Source organism: Giraffa tippelskirchi, chromosome 5 (genome assembly GCF_054371585.1).
Source record: "Giraffa tippelskirchi isolate mGirTip1 chromosome 5, T2T-mGirTip1v1.2.pri, whole genome shotgun sequence".
Classification (NCBI taxonomy): Eukaryota; Metazoa; Chordata; class Mammalia; order Artiodactyla; family Giraffidae; genus Giraffa; species Giraffa tippelskirchi.
Window position 1 is genome coordinate 41,447,944 of NC_137279.1, and position 25,132 is coordinate 41,473,075.

The 25,132-nt window shown below is 34.1% G+C and overlaps 1 protein-coding gene across 13 annotated transcripts in view; it reads left to right on the top strand.

Moving 5' to 3' along the window:
- KIFAP3 (kinesin associated protein 3) overlaps positions 1-25,132 on the top strand; it is a 160,421-nt gene that overhangs the window by 62,453 nt on the left and 72,836 nt on the right. For all 13 annotated transcript variants that reach the window (XR_014053445.1, XR_014053444.1, XR_014053442.1 and 10 more), the window contains 2 exons: positions 2,975-3,153; positions 10,036-10,198. Coding sequence is in view for 8 of the 13 variants with exons in the window: in XM_081489539.1 (XP_081345665.1) it covers positions 2,975-3,153; positions 10,036-10,198 (342 nt within the window). In the remaining 5 variants the exon portion in view is untranslated. The remainder of the gene's footprint in view (positions 1-2,974; positions 3,154-10,035; positions 10,199-25,132) is intronic.

Sequence of the window (25,132 nt, forward strand, 5' to 3'; positions counted from 1 at the left end):
GTTTTTGATATTAACCTCTTATCAGCTATGTCTTTTGCAAATATCTTCTTTCATTCAGTAGGCTGCCTTTTCATTTTGTTAATAATATCCAATGGTGTGTAAAAGCTTTTTAGTTTGATGTAGTCAAATTTGTTTGTTTTTACTTTTGTTTCCCTTGCCTGAAGAGACAAATTCAAAAAATTATTGTTAAGGTTGATGTTATAGAGCATCTTGCCTATGTTATCTTCTAGAAGTTTTATGGTTTCAGGTCTTATATTTAAGCCTTTAATCCATTTTGAGTTTATGTGTATGATGTGAAAAAGTAGTCCAGTTTGATTCTTTTACATGTAGCTGTCTAGTTTTCCTAACACTATTTATTGAAAAAGCCGTCTTTAGCACTTGTATATTCTTGCCTTCATTGTCATAGATTGACAATTATGCTTGCACTTGCTATTCTGTTCCATTGATCTGTGTGTCCGTTTTTTGTACTATACCATACTATTCTGATTACTGTAACTTTGTAGTATAGCTTGGAATCAGAGAGTGTAATATCTCCAACTTTGTTCTTTGTCAAGATTGTTTTGACTGTTTGTGGTCTTCATGTTTCCATGTGCATGTGTGTTTAAAATTGTATTTTATTGTTGGAGTGATCCCTTTATCATTATGTCATGTCCTCGTTTGTTTCTATTTATAGTCTTTGGCTTAAAGTATATTTATCTGATATAAGTATTGCTCCTCCATTTTTCTTTATGTCAGTATTTGCTTGGAATAGCTTTTTCCATCCTCTCACTTTCAGTCAGTTTGTGGCTTTAGATCTGAACTGATTCTCTTGTAGGCAGGATATGTATAGGTCTTGTTTTTGTATTCAGTCAGCCACTGCATGTCTTGATTGGAGCTTTTAGTCCATTTGCACTTAAAGTAATTATTGATAGGTATGTAAGTGGCTCAGGGGTAAAAAATCCACCTGTCAATGCAAGAGATACAAGAGAAGTAGGTTCAGTTCCTGGGTCTGGAAGATCCCCTGGAGAAGGAAATGGCAACCCACTCCAGGATTCTTGCCTGGAGAATGCCAAAGACAGAAGAGCCTGGCAGACTACAGTCTGTAAAGTCACAAAGAATCAGACACAATTCAGCAACTGAGCATTCACATACATACTTTTTGCCATTTTTTTGTTTTGACTAGTTTAATTATATTGTGCTTTGGTGTAGCTGGGCTTCCCTCATAGCTCAGTTGGTAAAGAATCCGCATGCAGTGTGGGAGACCTGGGTTCAATCCCTGGGTTGGGAAGATCCCCTGGAGAAGGGAAAGGCTATCCACTTCCAGTATTCTGGCCTGGAGAATTCCATGGACTGTATAGTCCATGGGGTTGCAAAGAGTCGGACACGACTGAGTGAGTTTCACTTTCACTTTGATGTAGGTTTCTTCATGTTTCTTATTATTGGATTTCACTGACCTTATTGGGAATGTGGATTTATATTTTCTGTCAAATTTGAAAAATTACCAATTATTATTTATTCAGGGACTCCAGTTACAGTTATATTAGGTCACTTGAAGTTGATTCCATAGTTCACTGATATCTTTATGTTTTTGCTGTTGTTTTTCTTTGTGTGTTTAATTTTGGATAGTTTTTAGTTTTGTCTTTAATTTCAGTAATCTTTTCTTCTCCAGTCTCTAAACTACCATTAGTTCAATTTAGTATACAAATCTCAGACATTGCAGTTTTCACTGCTAGACATTTGACTTAACTTTATATATTCCATGTCTCTACTTACTTTTAGAACATTTGAAATACAGTTATATGACTTAATATTCCTGTTCCATCATTCTAACTGTGGTGTCAGTTCTGGGATACTTTCAATTGGGTGATTTTTCTTCCCCTTATTATAGATTCTGTTCTCTTGCTTTTTAAAAAATAATTAGTTAATTAATTAATTTGACTGTGCTTGGTCTTAGTTGTGACTCACGTGATAGCGGGGCATGTAGGATCTAGGTCCCTGATCAGGGATTGAACCGATGCCCCCTGGATTGGGAGCTCAGAATCTTAGCCATTGGACCATCAGGGAAGTCCCTCCTGCTTTTTTTGAATGATTAATAATCTCTGAGTGGAGGCAGGACTATGTGAAATTTTCATTGTTAGGTGATGTATATTATTTTATTCCTATAAGTATTTGTGAGCTTTATTTTGAGGCATAATTAGATCACTTGGAAACAGTTTAATCCTTTTTGATCTTGCTCTTAAGATTTGTTAGTTTGGACATGAGCGGCATTTAGTCTAAAACTAATTATTCCATACTACTGGGGCAAGACCCATGTGAATATGAAAAATAGGTTTTAGGATCCTTAAATTCAGGCTTTCCAGATGGCAGTAGTGATAAGGAACCTACCTGCCAATGCAGGACATGTAAGAGACACTAGTTCAGTCCTTGGGTTGGGAAGATTCCCTGGAGGAGGGCATGACAACCCACTCCAGTATTCTTGCCTGAAGAATCCCATGGACAGAGGAGCCTGGTGGACTCCAGTCCATAGGGTTGCAGAGTTGGACATGACTGAAGCAACTTAGCATGTACATCCTTAAATTCAGCTCTGGCTATACTGTACATTTTTTTTTAACACAGCAGCCCTTATGTGTTGAAATTTTACCTTATTTTCCACATGTATAAAATTATTTTTCTCTTTTTTCCTGTTTTATTATTTTCTAATATGTACCTTTGACATTTGATTACCGTGAAACTTTTAGCTTGAAAAAGGTGGGAATCATTGTCTTATTTTGTTTATTATGTCTTTCTCAGCATCATAAAAATATCATTATATATATGCTTTATTTATTATAGCATATATATCAATGTTAATAATTTTGTAATGAATAGCTAGTTAAAATTTTCAAGATAACAACATCTTAGAACTATATCTATCACTTTAGTGAGTAGAAATGATTTATTAAATTGTTGATTCCATGTGCCAGTTATTTAACCCTCATTTATTTTATTTTTCTAGTTGCTCTTTATTTGCTTCTGAATCTTGCTGAGGACACACGTACAGAGCTGAAGATGAGGAACAAGAACATAGTTCACATGCTGGTGAAGGCTCTTGATCGGGACAATTTTGAGCTGCTTATTCTAGTTGTGTCATTTTTGAAGAAACTCAGCATTTTTATGGAGAATAAAAATGACATGGTAACTTATGTTGAAACAGTCCGCATTCACCATTTCCAAGTTTAGAATATTTTGATATAAAGTAAACACATTATCCCCCTATGAAGATAATTCTGAACAAAAAAATTACAAGAGCGGTAATTCACTTAAGTGGCTTCATTAGGAAATATATTTCATATTAGTTAATAATCCAGATAATTGAAATTTTCTGAATAAAGTATTTTCCTAGTATATTTTACAGAATGAATCTTTCCATATTAAACATAATATATAGAAAGTAATTTTAACTTTAGATTGTGACTCAGAGTCATCTGGCCTTATTATTTTCCCCTAAGCTCTTTTTTCTCCTGCATTTCTGGTATTAGTGTGTGGCAGTCTAGTTTAGTCCAGCCTCCTTCTTATTTATGGTTCCAGTTGGTAGCTGCAGCCTGTTGATTCTGCTTGATAGATCCCTTGAGGCTATCCTTTCATTCTGTTGCCAGAGCCATTGTATTAGTTAACACCTTCTTTATTTGTATCATCTTCGTTTCTTTTTGTATCATTACAGTAGGGTCCCATTTGCCGTGTTATATTGTATTGATGCAGTTATTTTTGATAAATGGTACAAGTTGATCATATATTATTTCTCCAGCTTAAAAGTGTATGTAATACAGAAAGCTGTAAAGATGGAATAGGGAATTCTCTGGTGGTCCAGTGGCTGGGACTCTGCACTTCCACGGCAGGGGTGCAGTTCGATCCCTGGTTGGGAAACCTAAGATCCCACGTGCCACAAGGCACAACAAAAAAATAAATAAATACAGAATAAAAATTATATGCTCTTTTCCATGTCATTAAAGAGTCTTTGTAAGAACGATGTTATGTTAAAGAGATCATACAATAGCCATACCTTGCCTTCAGATGCTTAAGTTGCTTATACTTTTAGCTATTATAAATAAGACTTCAGTGGACACATTTGTACATGCATTTTTGTCTATATTCTGTTTGTTTTCTTAGGATAGATTTCTAGGAGTTAAACTATTGGGTCATTGGCTTTAACTTGATTGGAAACTTTTAGAACTATATGCTATTACAAGTCATTAGGTGACAGTGTATTATCAGTATAAATGGATTCTCCTTCAGATAGTCTAAATATATAGTATTTCTACCTGTTTTTTTTTTCCTTCTTTTAAAATCTAACGAGCTAGGAAATAACTTATGCTTATTGAATGACATGGTGTGCCCTTTGAACACCTGAGACTGATTAATTAGGTTTATTAAATGCCTTGAATTCTAATACTTGAAATACATGAAATTTTATTTTACCCAAAAATATTTAGTATGCGTCATTTTCATCATTAGTTTTGATGATTATTGAAGATCACTGTGTCTGATACTGTTTCAGGATTGAATTTACTTAAATTAATCAAAAACATGTTTTTTGTTTTCATTGATCTTATATTCTAGAAGAATATGACATGGTGATATATTAATATATACTCTGTAGTGTAGTTAGAGTGTGGCTAAGTATTTGTTTCCCCTTGCTGTAAGTTGAAATATATTCTTCCATTTATGTGTTTGAGATAAGTTCACCTTTAACAAATGTGCACAATTCAAATTGATTTGCCATAAATATGTATCTGCTATGATTTGCTTATATTTGTATTTAGATAACACTCTTCTTCTTGTGTATTTATTCTGTCAAAAGATGATCTCAGAAACATAATGAAAAATTATTTTCTGGTAAAATCATAGATTCAGAAGATACAATATAAATTATCTTATCAAATCTCACAAATTATTGGGGAGGAAAAACTGAGGATCAGAAAAGGTAATTCATCCAGTCATAAGAATAGTTTGATTGGCAGGAATTTTAGTGTACAGGATGTGCATTTCATCTTTCATTGTGGAAAAGAATTCATTTTTCCTAAGGGTATTATGTAGAATCAGGATTCTTAGAGCTCAACTAAACCTAATATGTATGTCTACATTTGTAGATTAACTCTTAATTATACAGGTGAAGTAGCAGAGAATTAAGAGAGGTTAAATAATTGGCTCAAGGAAACATCTCCAGGATTTGGGTTCCTACTCTTCCTCTCTGCCTCCAAGACAAAATTCATTTTATGTTGCTTTTTAAAATAACATTTTTAGCAAGATGAAGTATAAGCAATTTTTAAAGTTGGCTTTCAGAAACACTGAAAAATAATTACTTAAATGCTGAAATAAATTTGCTCATAAGTGTTTGATAAGCTGTCACTGTGCATAGAACTTTTAATAAAAGTACTAATTAACTATAAATTTCATTCTAGATGCATCAAATTGAGAGGGCATTATGGAGATAAAATTACTAAATTTAGCTTTGGGGGTTGGGCTTTGTCAATCAAAAACATGATTAGAAGACTGTGTCTAGTTTGCATAAAAAACCTTTCAATTAATTATTTAAATTGAGTTTTCATTTTTAATATAAATACAATATGCTTAAAAGGGACTAAGTCATTCTAGAATATGAATTTAAGAACAACATAGTGTCTAGTGTTTAACTATATGATTGTGCTACCTGGCACGTTTTACATTTCATTCTGTGCAATGGAAATACTAATTAATTAAAAAAAAAACCTCTCCAAGTTACTTTATTAAGTTTGCTGTAACAACCAGTGTGCGCTGTGGCTTTTTTGAAAGAAAAACATTACTTAGTATAATTAGTAACAGATGAAGCCTGTGGCAATTTTATTTAAAAAGAACGGAGTGGAGGGATAACTGATCTGTTTGTGATATTGTGTTATTTATTTAAATAAAGTGTTCATTTTACTGTTGAAATGAACTAATATTGACCTTACTTTTTGGAGTTATGTATTTTAGAGGAAATTTAGTTTGCATAAAAAATCTTTCAATTAATGATTTAAATTGAGTTTTAATTTTTTAATATAAATACAATATGCTTAAGAGGGACTGAGTCGTTCTAGAAAGAACAGAGAGGATATATATTCCTTGGGTTGCATATCTTCTTATTAATTTTTGAGCCTTGTTTTTGTATTTTGAATATAAGTCTTTTATCAGTTATGTTTTACAAGTATTTACTCCCTTTCTGTGGTTCATGTTTTTATTTTCCTGTGAGGAACAAAGGTTTTAATTGTTATGAAATCCAGTATATAAAAAAACTTCAATGGATTATATTTTGGTGTTGTATCTAAGAAATCTTTGCTTAGCTTAAGGTCACGGAGATTTTCGTCAAAAAGTTTTGTAGAGTTTGTGGTGGTGGTGGTGTTGCTTTTGTTTTAGTCTGTGATCCATGCATTTAGAGTTAATTTTACATATGGTGCTATATATATATCAATATCCATGTTTTGAATATGGATTTCTAATTGTCCTTGCACCATTTGTTGAAGAGACTGTCCTTTCTCCACTAAATTGCCTTTGTACCTTATTGAAATGCCTTTGTACTGTTGTGAAAATCAGTTGCCCTGTGTAAGTGTGATTTTATTTTTAGACTCTTTTCTGTTCCATTAATCTGTTTCTACGCTTTTGCTGATGCATGTTTGTCTTGATTACTGTAGCTTTTGTAATAAGTCTTAAAGTCAGGTAAGAGTGAGGCCTCAAAAGTTGTTGTTTTTCAGAATTGTTCTGGCTACTTCAAATTCTTTATCTTCCCATATATATTTAGAATCAAGTAGTCTATTTTGGTAAAACAAAATATCTTGAAATCTTGATTTAGATTGAATTGACTCTATTGGCAGGATACAGTTTGTTAACCATATTGAAGTCTCCAATCCCTGAACATGGTATATAACTCTCCATTTTTTAGGTCTTTCTTGATTTCTTCCATGATTTTGTAGTTCTAACCATACATATTTTGCACATATTTTGTTAGATCTGTACCTAAGTGTTTTACCACTGTAATGATAGTTGTTAAAAAAGAAAGTATCAGTTTCCTGCTGTTGAATGATAGAATATAGATATATAATTTGTATATTGACCTTCTTATGTCTTGAGACATTGCTAAATTCATTTTTTTCTTGTGGCTTTTTGACCTACCCACCTCTGGGTTTACTTATTCTGGCATTAGCTATGTCAAGTCTACTAATGAGCCCTTTGAAGATTTCCTTCATATGTGTTTTAAAATTTAATTCTTTTGATGTCATTTTTTCTGTGAGATACTCTGTCCATTCACTTGTGGTTTTCATCTTTTCCAATAGGGTCTTTAACGTATTAATCATAGTTATTTTAAATTCCCTGTCTAGTAGTTATATAAGTCATATCTGAATCTGGTTCTGTTGATGTCCTTATCTTATCAGTGGGTTATTTTCTTGTTCTTTCATGTATCATAATTTTTTTTGTTGAAAGCTGGATGCTATGTGTAGATTAGTAGAGAGATAAAAGATATTTATGTCTGATAATGGTCAGACCTTTTTTAGGTTTTTAATGTTGGGACTTAAGTCATTTTTGTCAGGAGTTTAACTGTTTGGTCACCCTCCAGGCACCATCAGCTTCAAATTCATCTAGAGTTATTTTGTCTTTGGTGGAATATTGATTGCCAGAGGATTTTTCTCAGGTGTTCATGTTCCACCCTTTACTTCAGGCTTTTGCAGTATGCCTGTACCTCAAAGAGAATCTTTCTCCTCATTTTAACTCTCCTCCAGTAATATACTGCTGTTGTTTGTCACTTGGCTTTGTTAATTTGTGCCAGGGGTGGGGACGGGGAGAGAAGAAACTTTTTCCATTGTTCTCATTTAGTTTCAGGCTAGTTTTAGGCTTGTCCTGTGTCCATGATTTTCAGCAGTAGGGCTTCCTAAGTCATACTGTCAACTTCTTTCCTCAGGATTTTTTTTCTGTTTCCTTCCCCTTGCTGCAGTGGGTCTTCACCAGTGCTTCAGATGTGACAGGATTTGCCATACTTCCCTGAAGCTTAAGTTTTTGTTTTTTTAGGGGAAATAGGAGAAAAAAGATCTGAACAAGATGTTGTGCCTTTTCCCCATTAACAGCTATGCCCCATTCTTAGGCCCATGCCTCTGTGTGGAAGTTTTCTACCATCTTCTGTCCTGTCCCTAGTATTTCTTGTGACCCTCTGATAAGGTCCTTGGAAAAGAGTTTGCAAGTGGTTGCAAACTCCCTGAGCATCTATAGCTTCAGAGTTCTGTAGTCTCAGGCTGCTTCACATTTGGCATTTAGCTAAGCTATTTGTTTAAAAGTTTTTGTTCAGTGTTCCTACTGAATTCTGTGGTAGCCCTCTTTTTCTTCAGTGCTCTGTTCCATATAAACCAGTGCTCGTGATCCTTATCTCCTTGGGTATGCCTGTTTTCCTTATATTTCAGACCAATTGATTTTCCCTGCAACCTCAGCTCTGATGTTTTTTTTGTTTTTTAAGTTGTGATTTTGTATTTGGGATTTTCTTACAGTTAGAGTAAAAACCACATCCCTTCTCAGTTAAAAAACATTTGTTGAATGAATAAATAAACTGAAAAAAGAAGTTATTCACTGTAATCATAGAAGTTAGTAATAGAATTACAGTTCTGTATAACATGACAAATACTTGTCACCGGCCTAAGTGGGAATTATTGTGTGATGTTAATGACTGAATCCCACAGTCTCCTTGGAAGATAAAGCTGGGAGAAAGGGAGAACCAAAGAGAGTCTTTGGAAATGGACTTGTACTTCTTCATGCAGATCTCTAGAATATGACTGCAGTGTGTCCATAGAATATAGATACACATCTTAAGGAAAAATTGTTGGATTGTCAATTTACCATTAAAAATAATTGTTTACTCCTTGGCATAGAATGAAAGGAAAAAATTATATTGAAGCCTCAGTTATTAATGTGATTTTTATGAGGTCATTGAAAATTTGCACTAGAGATATGGGAAGGGTGGTATAAATAGATGCTTTCAGTTCAGTTCAGTCACTCAGTCATGTCCGACTCTTTGTGACCTCATGGACTGCAGCACACCAGGCCTCCCTGTCCATCACCAGCTCCTGAAGTTTACTCACACTCATGTCCATTGAGTCGGTGATGCCATCCAACCATCTCATCCTCTGTCGTCCCCTTCTCCTCTCACCTTCAATCTTTCCCAGCATCAGGGTCTTTTCAAATGAGTCAGCTCTTTGCATCAGGTGGCCAAAGTATTGGAGCCTGGTGGACTGCAGTCCATGGGGTTGTAAAGAGTAGGAGACGACTCAGCACACAGATACACAGATTATCATTGTCTTTGTTATTGCTGTTTAGCCACTAAGTCCTGTCCAACTCTTTTGCAACCCCAGGGACTGTAACCCCACTAGGCTCCTCTGTCCATCAGATTTACCAGGCAAAAATACGGAGTGGGTTGCCGTTTCCTTCTCCAGGGGATCTGCCCGACCCAAGGATCGAACTCGCATCTCCCACTTGGCTGTCAGGTTCTTTACCAGAGAGCTACCAGGGAAACCCTATCGATGTATTTACCAGAGAGCAAATTATTACACTTTGTTTAAACCTTTGTTTCAAATTTAGTCTTTTCTAGGTAGCTTGTAGTTCCTTCCACATTGTTTCTAGAGTACTTTGTGCATTCCACATTTATCACATTGCATTTTAATTATTTGTTTCATTTCTCTGCTCTGTTTTTACACTGGAATCCTTAAAAGCCAAGACAAAGTCTTGTTTAATCTAGGACAGGTTCTGGCACTTAGTAGGTGGAGTTCATAATGTGCTTTCAAGAACCCAAAGTAATTTCTCTTCCAGTTGATGCTATGAAATAAGAGAAGGAAGGGATGAACTGGAAATATGTATTTTCTCCTCAAAAGTTTGGTTTCAGAGAAGTTTACAGATTAAAAGAGAGTAATAAACACATATTACTTATACATATTCATGAGGGTGAAAACAATGAAAAGATAATTCTTTGTAATATTTTTTGTCTTATTGTGTAATAGAGACTGACTGCATTTGTATTATTATTTACTATAGGTGGAAATGGATATTGTTGAAAAACTGGTAAAAATGATACCTTGTGAGCATGAAGATCTGCTAAATATCACCCTCCGACTTCTACTAAATCTGTCCTTTGACACAGGACTGAGGAATAAGATGGTACAAGTTGGACTGCTTCCCAAACTCACTGCACTCTTAGGTATGCTTTTTAAAAATTGATAGTGTTGCTTGGAATTTCCAGCATCACTGGAAAATTTAAGTCTGTCTTGAAAAGTTGGCTGAAAAAATTGTTCTGTATATGTTCTTTGATTAGGTACTTAATTATTAAGAAGAATGAATGAAAAATGACCTGTGCTAGGATTTCCATGGTGGTATAGAATGAAAGGAAATAGAGACCTTTAGCTGTTTGACTTTATTTACCCCTGTGAAAGTGAAGCCAAAGTGAAAATATACTACCATGGGAGCAAGAAGGAAAAATTACCCTCTCTTCAGCACTTTTTTAAAGTAGATACTCTTTGAATTCTTATATTTTGCCATACCTTTAAAATACTCATTAGCAATACACAAGCCTTTATGGAGCCTTTTTGTCATTAAGTAGAAAAGGTCATTTTTATATAGTGTTAGTTAGGAAATATTATATTAGAGGATTCCATTTATACATCATTTTCTTTTAGCTTTTAGCAAGATACCTATATAGCAAAGGTGGATTCAAGAGTTAATGCTTTTGTGCTCAGACATGTTTCTCATACCTAATGCTTCTTAGCACATAATGCTTCTTAGCAGAGTATTTAAAAACCCTTTTTGGTCTATTTAGTGTCTGCTTTATAGGCACCTGCTCCTCCCCAGCATATGCTTTATACCTTGTTCATACTGATCACCTTACCATCCTCTCAAAAGTTCTTTTCTGCCTAAGTGCCTGTCCACCTGCCTTTTTCCTCCACCTGGAATGCCACTGCCTTTCTTAACTAGAAAGCAAATTTTTACTCAGCTTTTATAACTGTTTCTTTGTTTAGCACTGCAGTTTCATTTGTTTGTAGCTTTCTCCATATATTCAAATATTTTTAAGTAGTGGAATAGTTGGAATTATTTAAGATTAAGTTTATTCTTAGTTGTCTAAGATCAGTGAATCTACTTTCTCATTGACTTCATCGTTATATTTTTACAACACTAGAAGTAAAATTTATTGAGTGTTTACTTTGCCAGCTATTTTGCTTTGTGCTTTTATACATTATCTCGTGGAATCCTCATCTGAGATCTTTACCCATGATTATAGTGGATAAAAGACAAAGCCCAAATTCAAATTCAGGTATATCTGAAGCCAAAGTTAGGTTTATTATCTACTATAGTAAGCTACTGTGTGTAATTATATTAAGTCAACTATGAGTAAGTAGACAGGGAGCACTGTAATTTAAAATTTCAGTTCTCCAAGTCCCTTTGAAAAAAAAGTTTTAAGGAAACTTATTTCTTACTTTCTTTTTCTCAGAAAAGGAAAACTTTTAGTCTGTTAGTCAAAGAACATTTGATCCATTGGCCATTCCACAAATATTGCACAGAGCTTTGATTATACATTTTAGAAGAAACTCTATTGAGGAGCACTTTCAAAAACTGCTTATGGGGAACCAAAGCGATACAACTATTTAGTGAGGAAACAGGGGAACTTTAAAAGTAAAGTGGGTGGGACTCGAATTTAATTTGTATGATCCTTTTTTATCATAAATTCAGAATTATGTATCAAATATCAGGTTAGATTCTTAATGTGTTGAAGATGAATAAGTTAAAGTCCTTGTCCTGAGATAATTCATAGTCTGTTTGGCTTGTTCAGTATCCAGTCCACCTACTTCTAGGAAACAAATGATTTAAATGAGATTTTTGGGAAATTACTCATAGGATCCTCATTTCATATTTTATTAACAAGTAGTAAATTTTGGCATATATAAGATATTCAATACAAAAAATATTTCTTTAATCTCTCCTGGACCTCATTTCTGGAGTCAGACTGTCATATTAGAATTGTTACTCTTTTTACTTTTTAAGAATGTTACGTTGGACAAGTTACCCAAACTGATTTGGTTTCCTTATCTCTAAAATGAGGATAATAATTATAACCAATTTAAACTTATTTTGAAGATTAAATGAGCTATTGCATGCAAGGTGCTTAGAATGGTACCTGACACATAGTATTTTCTTAATAAATATTAGCTATAATCATTTTATTACCAAAAGCATCGTTGTTATCATTTAATATAAAGTGGACATTCTATAAGTGTTGCTGACTTACCTTTCTGTAAGCACAAATTTCCTTCTTACAGATATTAAATCACTGTTAACAAATAGGGTAGATTATTTATTTTACTTCCCTGTGATATACATGTTTATTCAGTTTAAGTCATTAAAATGTTGCTAATCTACTAGGGCAGAGCATAATGCTAAACACTGTAGAAAATATTTTTCAATCTATAGATATTTTGAAATTTAAAAGAAAGAATGTGTCCATATTGTTACTTCATTACAAAATGCCATTTAAGATAGATATTGATAGACTTATCTCTTTAACAAGATGATATTTACAAAGGAAGGAAGAATAGAGGCTGTATAAAAAATTTCAGATAAAATGGTCAATATTACCTAAGGCATAGATGGTGCCAGGTAAATATGAGGAACAATAACTCAGAATATAGTGGGAGATAAGTTTGAAAAAATGGGTTCATATACATTTATATGGTAGTATGAAGCTTAAGGCTGTGCTAAGAGTTATACTTAATATAGTTGATGATAGTAATCATTACAGGATTTTGAGCTAGTTGGGTCATAATCAGAGTATTGCCCAGGAAAAATAATCTGGCATCATTCTATTGGATACACAAAAACTAGAGTCTAAATATGAGAACAATAGCATGTTGTGGTAGCAGGACAAGTAAAGAAAGCCTCAATTAGGGAGGAGGTGATATCAGGTATGAGGTAAAAGGAAAGGGTAGAGACATATCATCGTCGTTCATCATTCAGTCACTCAGTCACATCCTACTCTTTGCAGCCCCCATGGGCTGCAGGATACCAGGCTTCCCTATCCTTCACCATCTCCTGGAGTTTGCTCACTCATGTCCATTGAGTCAGTGATGCCATCAACCATTTTATCCTTTGTCGTCCCCTTCTCCTCCTGCCTTTAGTCTTTCCCAGCATCAGGGTCTTATCTAATGAATCTGGCTCTTCACAACAGGTGGCCAAAGTATTGGAACTTCAGCATCAGTCATTCCAATAAATATCAGGGTTTCTTTCCTTTAGGATTGACTGGTTTGATCTTCTTGCAGCCCAAGGGATTCTCAAGAGTCTTCTCCAGCACCACAGTTCAAAAGCATCATTTCTTCGGCCCTCAACCTTCTTTATGGTTCGACTATCACATCCACACATAACTACTGGGAAAACCATAGCTTTGACTATAAAGACTTTTGTTAGCAAAGTAATATCTCTGTTTCTTAATATGCTGTCTAGGTTTGTCATACTTTTTCTTCCAAAGATCAAGCATCTTATAATTTCATGGCTGCAGTCACCATCTGCAGTGATTTTGGAGCCCGAGAAAAACTCTGTCACTGTTTCCATTGTTTCCCCATCTATTTGCCATGAAGTGTTGGGACCCGATGCTGAGATCTTAGTTTTTTGAATGTTGAGTTTTAAACCAGCTTTTTCAACATGTAGAGTGCATCTTACGAAATGCCAGGCTAGGTGAAGCACAAGCTGGAATCAAGACTGCTGAGAGAAATATCAACAACCTCAGATGTGCAGATGATACCACCCTTAAGGTAGAAAACGAAGGTGGTAAAGGTGAAAGAGGAGAGTGAAAAAGATGCCTTAAAATTCATCATTCAAAAAACAAAGATCTTGGCATCCAGTCCTATCACTTCGTGGCAAATAAATGGGGAAACAGTGATAGACTTTATTTTCTTTAGCTCCAGAATCACAGCAGATGGTGACTGAAGCTACGAAATTAAAAGACGCTTGCTTCTTGGAAGAAAAGCTATGACAAATCTAGACAGTGGATTAAAAAACAGAGACATTACTTTGCCAACAAAGGTCCATATAGTCAAAGCTATGGTTTTCCCAGTAGTCATGTATAGATGGGAGAGTTGGACCATAAAAAAGCCTGAATGCTGAAGAATTAATGCTTTTGAGCTGTGGTGTTGGAGAAGACTCTTGAGAGACCCTTGGACTTCAAGGAGATCCAACCAGTTAATCCTAAAGGAAGTCAACCCTGAATATTAATTAGAAGGACTGATGCTGAAGCTGAAGTTCCAATACTTTGGCCACCTGATGCAAAGAGCTGACTCATTAGAAAAGACCCTGATGCTAGGAAAGATTGGAGGCAGGAGGAGAAGGGGACAACAGAGGATGAGATAATTGGATGGCATCACTGACTGAATGGGCACGAGTTTGAAGAAGCTCCAGGAGATGGTGAAGGACAGGGAAGCCTGTCATGAGGCAGTCCTTGGGCTCTCAAAGAGTCAGACATGACTGAGCAGCTGAACAATAGCAACTCTGCATAGAAGTTAAATAAGCAGCTGCTGCTGCTGCTAAGTCGCCTCAGTCGTGTCCAACTCTATGCGACCCCATAGACGGCAGCCCACCAGGCTCCGCCATCCGTGGGATTTTCCAGGCAGGAATACTGGAGTGGGTTGCCATTTCCTCCTCCAGTGCATGAAAGGGAAAAGTGAAAGTGAAGTTGCTCAGTTGTGTCCGACTCTTAGCGACCCCATGGACTGTAGCCTACCAGGCTCCTTTGTCCATAGGATTTTCCTGGCAAGAGTACTGGAGTGGGGTGCCATTGCCTTCTCCGGTTAAATAAGCAGGGTGACACTATACAGTCTTGACTTACTCCTTTCCCCGTTTTGAACCTGTTCGTTGTTCCATGTCCACTTCTACTGATATTTCTTGACCTGCATGCAAGTTTCTCAGGAGGCATGTAAGGTGGTCTTGTATTCCTATCACTTGAAGAATTTTCCACAGTTTGTTGTCATCCACACAGTCAAAGGCACTGGAGTAGTCAATGAAACAGAAGTAGATGTTTTTCTGTAATTCTGTTGCTTTTTCTATGATCCAACGGATATTGGCAATTTGATCTCTGCTTTCTCTGCCTTTTCTAAATCCAGCTTGTACATCTGGAAGTCCTTTGTTCACATACTGTTGAAGCCTGGCTTGAAGGATTTTGAGCATTACCTTGCTAGTTTGTGAAATGAATGCAGTTGTGTGGTAGTTAGAACATGCTTTGGCATTACCCTTCTTTGGGATTGGAATGAAAGCTGACCTTTTCCAGTCCTGTGTCCACTGCTGGGTTTTCCAAATTTGCCGGCATATTGAGTGCAGCACTTAAACAGCATTGTATTTTAGGATTTGAAATAACTCAGACATATCATAGGTAAACTTAATGTGACATGGTTGCTGTTTGGATGTGGATAATGATAAACTATTCATAAGCACTCAATGACTGTTAGAACGTTACTGCTAGGAACAAAAATAGAGAAGCATAAAAGAAGTAATTTGAGGGCATCAGTGATAGATTTAATTTCAGACATGTTAAAGATATATTCGACAAAGGTGTTTGATGAGCGGATAGAAAAAGGTCTAGTGTTCAGGAGAGGTACGAGATTAGAAAAGAAAAACTTTTCCATTAGATGAATAAAACTGGAAAAAGGACACCACCAAATGAGATATAACAGTCAGAGAAATATGATTATTTTCAACAAATACATAAAAAACATAATTAAGTTTAGGTTGTTACTGAGAAGCAGTGAAGTTCTTGGAATCGTCATGAAGTAGAGAAATGAAGAAAATGAATAGGAAGAGCAACTGAAAACCTTTCACTCATTCTTTCAAAGTGTTGCTTCATTATTTTCTTTGAAATATTGTTAATTCCTAGGGCATCAGATTTTGCTACACTAGGGGGAGTGAAGAGCTAGTATTATTCTAACCTTACATTACATAGCTAGAAATTGATGATCTTAAAAGTTTCCTCCTCTATTTTTGCCTGATCTATAAAAACTGATTGAAAGCAAAATAATTCTGTGGAGATGTTTACAGTTACCTTGCCTTAGTAACTTCTTGGCTTATCTTTCTGGGTAAGTAGAAGATGATGGCTAAAAAGCATTCCTTATAAAAATATACACAAAATTTTTCTTATAGAATAAGTTGAAAAATAATATGAAAAGTTATTGTGATTTGAATAATTATTAAAAACAAAGAGGAAGTTGGTTACAGCTTGGCTCTTTTGCCATGTGAAGAACCAATATGTATTTATAAACTCATGAAAACTTTTCATCTATCTGAGAACTGCTAAATAGGCTCTAAAATCATTCCTATTTAGTCATACTGTCTTTTTTCCCTTTTTTTCTCTTTCATTGCTCACAAGTCATTAAATTTGAGTATAACAAGTTTCTTTTCTTTTTCTCAAATGTTCATGTTTTTTGCTTGATAACTTTCTTTAGTTCCTCCTTTGCATTCCACTTACAAACCATAAAAGCAATGGCAATCATGTGTAGTAAAGAAAGAGAATATCTTCTAATGTTGCAGGATCAAGGAAAGGGAGAAAATGTACATATTAAAGAGAAATTAAAATATACTAGAGAACAGTGCCTTCCAACTTATAGTCTATAAAATGCTTCAAAATATCTACAGGTGTTCAGAATACCCAAGAACCGTTTCACATGCTTTTTATTTAATTATTTAATGACACTGTTATTTTCAATTCTTTTTCATTTAAATTATAGACTAAATAAGCTTATATAGTTGAGCTTATGGGGGAAAAATGTTGCAAATTCCAAGTAACTCATTCAGTATGAATTTTTTAATAGAACCATTTTGTAAATTTTGGAATTGTTTCTGTTTTATTAAGTCCCCAAAATGACCCTTTTATCTGTCACTTCCCAGAAAAACAACCCATTTATTAAATGTATTAGTCAGGAGGAGAAGACTATGATTATTAATAAACAACTCTAGGCTCTCAGTAGCTTGGAATAGAAAAACGTTTTATTTTTACTCATGTTTATATCCACTATAAGGAAGTTGAAAGTGGTTGTTCATGTTAGTTAGCATCAGTCAAGGACCCAAATTGACAGAGCCTCCAGGTCACCATGACACCAGAGAAGGGAGAACAGAGAAAATGGAATATTGCCAACTTGAAGACTTCCATTTTGAGATAGAAATGTCATTTTTTTCACATTTCCATTGATAAAGCAAATCACATAGCCATGTAGAACTTTAAGGGGATGGGCACATGCTTGAAAGGATTAGAACTGGAACACTGGTGAGCAAGTAGCCTAATGATCCTGAAAGACACTTTTAAATTTTCCTGAATTTTAGCTGGGTTTCCAGGATTACCAGAATCTCTTGAAAGTACATCTCTTGACATTATTGCAAATATTACCATATATAGCATACCTAGCAACTACAGTAGGACAAAGCACATAGAATAAAAGCTAGAATTCTGGAGCCAGGCTATATGACTTTGTGTGTTAGTTTCATCAGTTACTAGCTCTGTGATATTGTACAAATCACTTAACCCATATGTCAGTTTTCTCATCTCCAGTATGTAGATAATAATGGTACATATTAATAGGGAAAGTTAAATGATATAGTACAGTAAACATTAGTGAATATAGCAATATTATATGTGAAATTACTGTAAAAATACATAGAACACAAATAATTGATGTCCAGAAATGGATATTTTTTGATGTTTGTTTTTCAGGCTTATACCATTAAAGAGTATGTAATCCTTTTGTATTGAAAAATTGATTACATCATTCTTTTCTTAAATATTTCCTTAAATTTACTTTAATACATAAATGTAATTTAAACTTTTATTGAGAAGCAGTATAATGTAGTGGCTAAAACCATGGGCTTTGGAGCCAGAGTGCCTGGGCTCAAGTGCTGTATAAGTATTCCCTACTGTTTTCGTTATCATTGACTAAAATTTGTAATTCTGAAGATAATTTATTATAATGGCTGTAAATATTAACTGTGGTCAAGTATTCCCCTTGCTAAATGACCCCGGAATGCCATGTATTCTTAATTTTTATATACAGTTTTTCTGTTTTCCTCTCTTGCCCTTGGTTGTCAATTCTCATTTCTTCTGTACCAACAGCAATTCCATGGCAGCAATTTTCCTTTCCCCTACTGATATATTTCTAATCTCCTTTGGTCTTGGAAACCAACAACTAAACTTACTTGAAATTTTTATTTTGTTAAAACTAAATTCCAAATGAGTGCCCGAATAGTTCTCTTCCTAGTAACATTTATTGCATGGACTTTGTAACATTTCTTTTGACTGTGAAGAACCTATTTTGCTTGATTGTACTCTTTGCTGTGTTCAAAGAAATTATATGTAGTGTAGACAAAATGATTTCCCGATAAGTGATTAATAGAATGGTCATTTTTACATTTGTTAATGTATATGTTATATGTGTGAAAAATTAAATCATTAACTCCTAATACAATAAAATAAACTTCTCAATTGAGTTTTCAAGATTTTTGGCCACTACCACTATGTATAAATAGAAGCTGGCATTATAGAGAGCACAGATTTTAAAGGCATAAGGAATAATTCATCTAGAGCAGTGCCTTTCAAATATCTTTTATCCCAGACTATAGTATCATACTTTACATTGCAACCCAGTACTCACATGTGCATGTATGTATATGTTTGTATGTATATATGTGTGTATTAATATATTATATATTATAATATACATAATATATATACATTAATATATACATTATGTTTTGCAATAAACTTTACACATTTTGTCTAGTATGTAATTTTTAAATATTCATGAAGCAGTATTTACCATTTCTATGTGTAATGTGGTATATTTTCTGTTTTTTATTCTTTTAAAATTCTACTTATGACTTAATCATTGATTTTATGTCCTCTGATTGATTCGATGTTCAGTTAGACAACTGAACTAGGGAAAGTGATTAGACTTCTTTCCCTTCAAATCTTCAGAAATATCAGTCTCTCTTGGATTTTTAATGTGTTAATTAAAAGTCAACACATTAGTAGATAATCTACATTATTCTTAGTTACGCCTTGGCTGGCACTTGGAATGATTTCGTGGAATTGAAATTTTTTTGGAAAGAGGAAAAAACCTGTAAATCAAGTATTTGAAGAACTTGAGTTACATTTTCTTCACTGTAGTTATCAAGAAGGAATTAAAGAGCATTTAGTATATAATATAATGTGACTGGTCAGTTTGCTTTCTTCATTAGAAATAAATTCTTTATTCAGTATATGTTCAAGTTGACAAATGACTGAATTTAACATTATATATAGAAATTACTTAATTATTTAAAGAGGCAAAATGCAAAAGCACTTTTGTAAAGCTATACATCTGGTAGAACTTTTCAGAAGTGGTTTTTAAAGGATGCTGTTTCAACTGGAAATGCTATCAGATTTTAAGTAGGTTTATTTATTATTATTTGGGGACCCCATAACCGAAAAATCTTCGTATACTTAATAGATTATTTTAACTAGAGAATAGTGAATCATGAATCTTTCAGGCTCTAATAAAGCTGAGCTATAGGAACATTTAATCCCTTTCCTTTGGATCCTGAAACATTTAACTAGTACATTGCGACCCCTGCTGTTGTGAGAATTGCCGAATAACTGGAAAAAAATATCTACTTGTGGAATGTTTTGTGATTTGAATAACTATTAAAGGTTAAGGAGAAATTGTGCCATAGGTCAGCTCTTTTGCCATGTGAGGCTCTTAATAAAACCAAAAATTTTATTAGTACTGTTTTATCACATGAGCATTTTATTTAGAAATTTTGAATTTAGCTTTTTCCTTTGATATCAGGGACATAGAAAGGGATTGATAAGGAATTTTAGAAATTATCATTTAAATCGTTATTTGTTGATTTATCCTGAAATTAATTTGCGTGGATAGTTTTGATCTTTTCCTAGGCATAGAGAAGAAGGCATTATCTCGCAAAATATTTGAAAACTTTTATTGGGGTCCTTGGAAAACCTAGTGTCCAAAGATTGTAAAAATTTATATCTAAGTTCCTTTGTTTTATTTTCCTAAATACCACCAAAATTATTCACTTATTTGACTTTTTGATGTCTTAAGATTTCATAAGGATCTTAAATTTATCTCTGCTTAGTTCATTATCAATTTATAATCTTTTCACCTCTATTAATCCCTGTACTTGACATAGTTTCTTATGCTTAGTAACTTTATATTACCATCTGGGAGACCTATCAGAGCCAATGGTTTCATCAATTGTAATTATATGCAAATTGAATTAGACCTACAAAGTTTAGCTTTACTTATATAACAGTTAGACAGTTTGTTCAAGTTTCTTACGATATTGAGTTAACTTTTATAAAGTGTTTAAAGATTTTTGGCTCATCTAGGAATCATATCATTAAAAGAAAAATTCCCTTGTCATAAGTCCTTAAACCATTTGACATTGATATGTCTCAAGAGTGCTTCCTTATGTCATAATATCCTGGGTTGGAAAATGGCAAGGAAATTCCTTGTCATAGTGTATTCTTCAGTTCTCTAGAGAATGCACTGATAGTGTTTCAAAAGTAACTTGAAAAGCTAAATTTTAATAACTTTTTGTCAGATGCACCAGGCAAATAATGTTTTTGTACCTCCTGAGAGGTGCCATAGTTTTGCTGCTTCATATACTGAGTATTGTTTAATGTGCTTGGGGATGATGTTAGCATAGAAGCAAGCATAAAAATACAACTGAAATGTATTCTTTAGAAGAGCCTAGTTCATTGTGACATTGCTTCGTGCATAAAGCTTAAATATCACAGAGGCGGTGTATTACAGAGTGCATGCTTAATGATTTCATTAAGAAACTGCCACAGTTCACTGATGAACTCTTTGGGACAGTTTTGAGTCTGTTTACACTGTTTTTTCCCTTTTGTGAATGACATCGATGTGTATTTTAAATTGAGTAGTGTTCTGCATTTTCGTGTCAGCCTTTCAGTTTTTAACTTGATTTTCAAAGGAATTTAAACTCAATGGAATAAACCTTACAAAATATACAGGTCTTATGTTATAAACATGAGTTTTTGCATGTGTTAAAATAAAAATAGAATAAGCACAACCAACCTAATGATTAGGCAGATTAGGTAGCAACCTGTAAATTACAGGCAGTCACCACTTTCCACACTTTCTCTGCTATTTTGTAAGTTCCCTGTTATTAGGAGATTGCTGAAATTCAATGGTTAGAGCATCAAATTTCAAACTGTTGGTCTCGGGACATTTTTATACTCTTAAAAGTAATTAAGGACCCCCACTATTTTTGATTTATGTGGAGTTACCTTTATGGATATTTATTATATTCAAAAATAAAACAGAAAATGTTACATATTTATTTTAAAAGAACCTGCTACATATTAACATAAATATTTTAATGAAAAATAACCCTTTTCCAGAAATTACTGAGAGGAGTGGACATAGTTTTACTTTTGAAAATCTCTTTACAATCAGACAACATCTGGCTCTCATATCTCCCCCAACAATACATTGTGAAATCATGTCATGTATGTCATATATATTATGTCATGTAGCCTTTTACGAAATAATGAGAGTTAAAAAAATGAAAATAATATATTAGTAGTATTATAAAATGGTGTGACATCGTGGATCCCCTTTGGGGATCCTCAGAACAGTTTGAAAACCAGCGAATTAGAGCATTCTTTTAAAGCTTTTAATTCCTATTAAATGCAAGTACTCCTCATAGTAAGAGTATGTCAGGAGTCTCAAATTAGCAGGTTAAATCTACCTGGAAGACATGTTTGGTTTTGCCAAAACATGTTTTCTTAATCTTATATTTGGATTTCTAGGCAAGACCCAAGCACTCCTATTCCCATAGGATACTCCTGATTTTCTCTTATATTTAGACATTTACTTATTTCTTGCCTTGCCCTTTGAATATCTAAGTGTTCATCCACTCACATCTTAGTAAGAATCATTTTTACCAATTTCTTTGGTGCTTCATGAAGGTTTGGAGATATATGTCACAGTGTAGGAAAATGAAAACAGACGACCCTGAGCTCAGAGGGACAGCCGCAAAAAGATAATCTAGATAATCAATACTAGACCTTTAATGCTGCCCAGCAGTTACACTATTTCCTTTGTCTAGTCATTCTCCCATTCTTTTAGATGAGAATTTCATTCCTCTACCTTCTTCTAAATCCAGCACCTTATCCTCATCTCATTACACTCTTTTGCTTCCTGTTTCACTGAGAAAGTAGAAGCAGTAGAAGAGAATTTCCATGAGTTTCTGTTGCCACAATTACCCCCCTGCCTGCATCTGTGTCTACCCTTTGCTTCTCTCCCATTATTATAAACTTGCCCCTACTCTTTCCATAAGCCATACTCCCTCCCTATTCCATTCTCTCTCCTACTCAAGATTCTTGCTCCAGAAGTTCTCCTCTGTCCCACATTATTAACTTTCCCTCTGTATTAGATCATTCCCATCAAATACAATTATGTTATCATTTCATCCATCTTAATAAAGATTCTTCTTGACTCTTCACTCTTTTACCTTTTAGCTGTCATCCCATTTCTTTTCTTTCCTTTTGATTTCTTTACAGTTGAGAGTCGTGAATCTATGCTAATTTGCTGAAACTAATTTTATTGGTTATGGCAGAAAAATTAGAATTCCTAGATTCAGTAGCACTTTGTCATGCCTGTTTCACAATTACACATGAATCATTTCAAGATGAATCCAAATGTTAGATCATATTCTCTTCAGTTGAAGATAAATTAGTTTCTAGGGTGTTCTAAATGGATATAAATTTTTCTACATTATGTGAGTAGACCCAGAATGGTTTTAAGAGTACGAATAGCACCTGATTCATCTTGATCTGGATTAATTAGGTGATCTGGGTTTCAGGGCATTTTCCAAGGCTGTAGAAAGATTTTATCAGCATGTAGGGAGTCAGACCAGGTCAAAAGCTAAGTGATAAATGTTTGATTTCTTCCGGTTGAAACAAGTCTGATTTTCTTTATTGTTGGAGATCACTAGAGTAGATACTGTTAAACTCTAAACTTTGATCACTTAAAAATTAAGGGTTATTTTCTTTGACCATTCTGTCATATGTCCTTAAGATAAAATTTAAAAAGTTAAATTCTAAACACTCCTGAAATTCTCTCATAAAGTTAAAATAACTTTTCATTATATATGAATATGACTTAATTTATAAAGTATCATAAAATGAAGAAATAAGCTTGTCTTTATGAACAGATTAATATTTTATAAATAACCTTTTCTGACTTGTTTATTGAAAGCAAAATGGTCAGAAGGTTTTCCAATAGGAACTATTTTTCATTTTTTAAATACTAAGTTGCCTTTATGACGATTTCTTTAAGAAACTTAAAGTAGATTTTTTTATAACTTTATTTGGCCTGTTTATTACACAACTGTTATGGAATTTCACACATCTATTTCAGTACGTAGCTCCTCATAGACTACTACACTGTTTCTCAATTTTAATAGGCCTCATTTATCCTATAAATAAACCTACATTTTCTTACCTGATCAAGTGAGCAAACAATAGGGGTCAGATGTGGCAAACACTTTAACAAAAAGCACATGTCTGGCCGTCAGGGTGAAGTAGAGTCATATCAAGATTGCTTGAAGTTATTAATGGCAGTAAAATTTATGCTTCCTCCTGTTTTCCCAATTAAATCAAGAAGCCTTTTTTCTTAGGATTCTTCTATCACCAGCTGGTTCCAATACTCCGTGTGTGAATATTGCCTGGGGTGTCTCCATTTCTAGCTGGTAAAAGCTAACCAAAGCACATTAAGTGAATTGTGAGCCTATAGGCTTGAAAGCAGCCATTGTTAAGGGCTTTATTTTGGACCTTATCATTTGTACTACAAGTATGCATATTTTGTAGTGTATTATAAATAAGTTGTAGTATGCACTGGATAAAAGAATACTCCAGACAAGGTAATAAAATAATTGTAACATGTTGAAAATATTTAAAAAATAAACCGCATGGCAAAATGTACAGTTGTACATACTAAAAAGAAAGGGCTTCCCTGATGGCTCAGCTGGCAAAGAATCTGCCTGCAATGCAGAAGACCCAGGGGTTGTGGGTTTGATCCCTGGGATGGGAAGATCCTCTGGAGGAGGAAATGGCAAACCACTTCAATATTTTTGCCTAAAAAATCCCATGGACAGAGGAGCCTGGCGGGTTACAATTCAAAAGGTCTCAGAGTTGGGCTTGACTGAGCGACTAAGCAGAGCCCAGCACATAGTAAAAAAGAGTGAAAATATGTCAAAAGTGCTGAATTTTGGAGTACTTATTTCATGAATATGTCTTAACGTGACAGAACTATTAAGCTTAATGGTAGATTCACAATATCAGTTTTGTTACAATTTTTCAATTAAGTAATTGGGCACAAAAATCATCTATAAACCATTGTATCACAAAACTATTGTTACACTTATTTTCATACTGATGATTGTAACCTATAAATTCTGTCATCCCTTCCCAACTCATGGTTAAAAACTCTTGGCTTTTATCTATTAATATCAAATCTCTGTTAGAAATGCCTGAACAAGTCCATTCTAGAAGAGAAGACTATCCAATAGAGTTGCAATCTTAAAAACTGGTCTCTCCAAATTTAAGTTTTAACTAAGGCTATCTATCTTGTCATGCTGGTTATGTATCTGCAGTATGTGCTCTAATAAGTTAAACAAAAAATGATATGGAAACATGTACAAAAGAAATCTAATATACTTGCAATATATTTTTTAGTGTATTTCAATATAGTCAATATATATGTTCAATAATTGTTGCAGTTATCTTTTAAGTGGTGATTTTCCCTGTGACATTTTTCACTATATTGATAGAGCGTTAAGGGCTCCAACTCTACCGTAAATTTAAAGGCACTTATTAATTTTGAAGCATGCTGTATTCACATAGACTTTCCAGGGGTAATTCATCACCTTAATGCTGCTCTATTCTAATAAAGGGGTGTTCATATTCCCACTTCTCTTATCTTTTCATGGACCTTTTGTGACTTCAAAGGGAGTTTTCTGCTTTGAACGAAGACATGGAGTGCAGAAGGGAATGAGAATCTGGCTAATAATGTGGCCCATAACTTGTGTT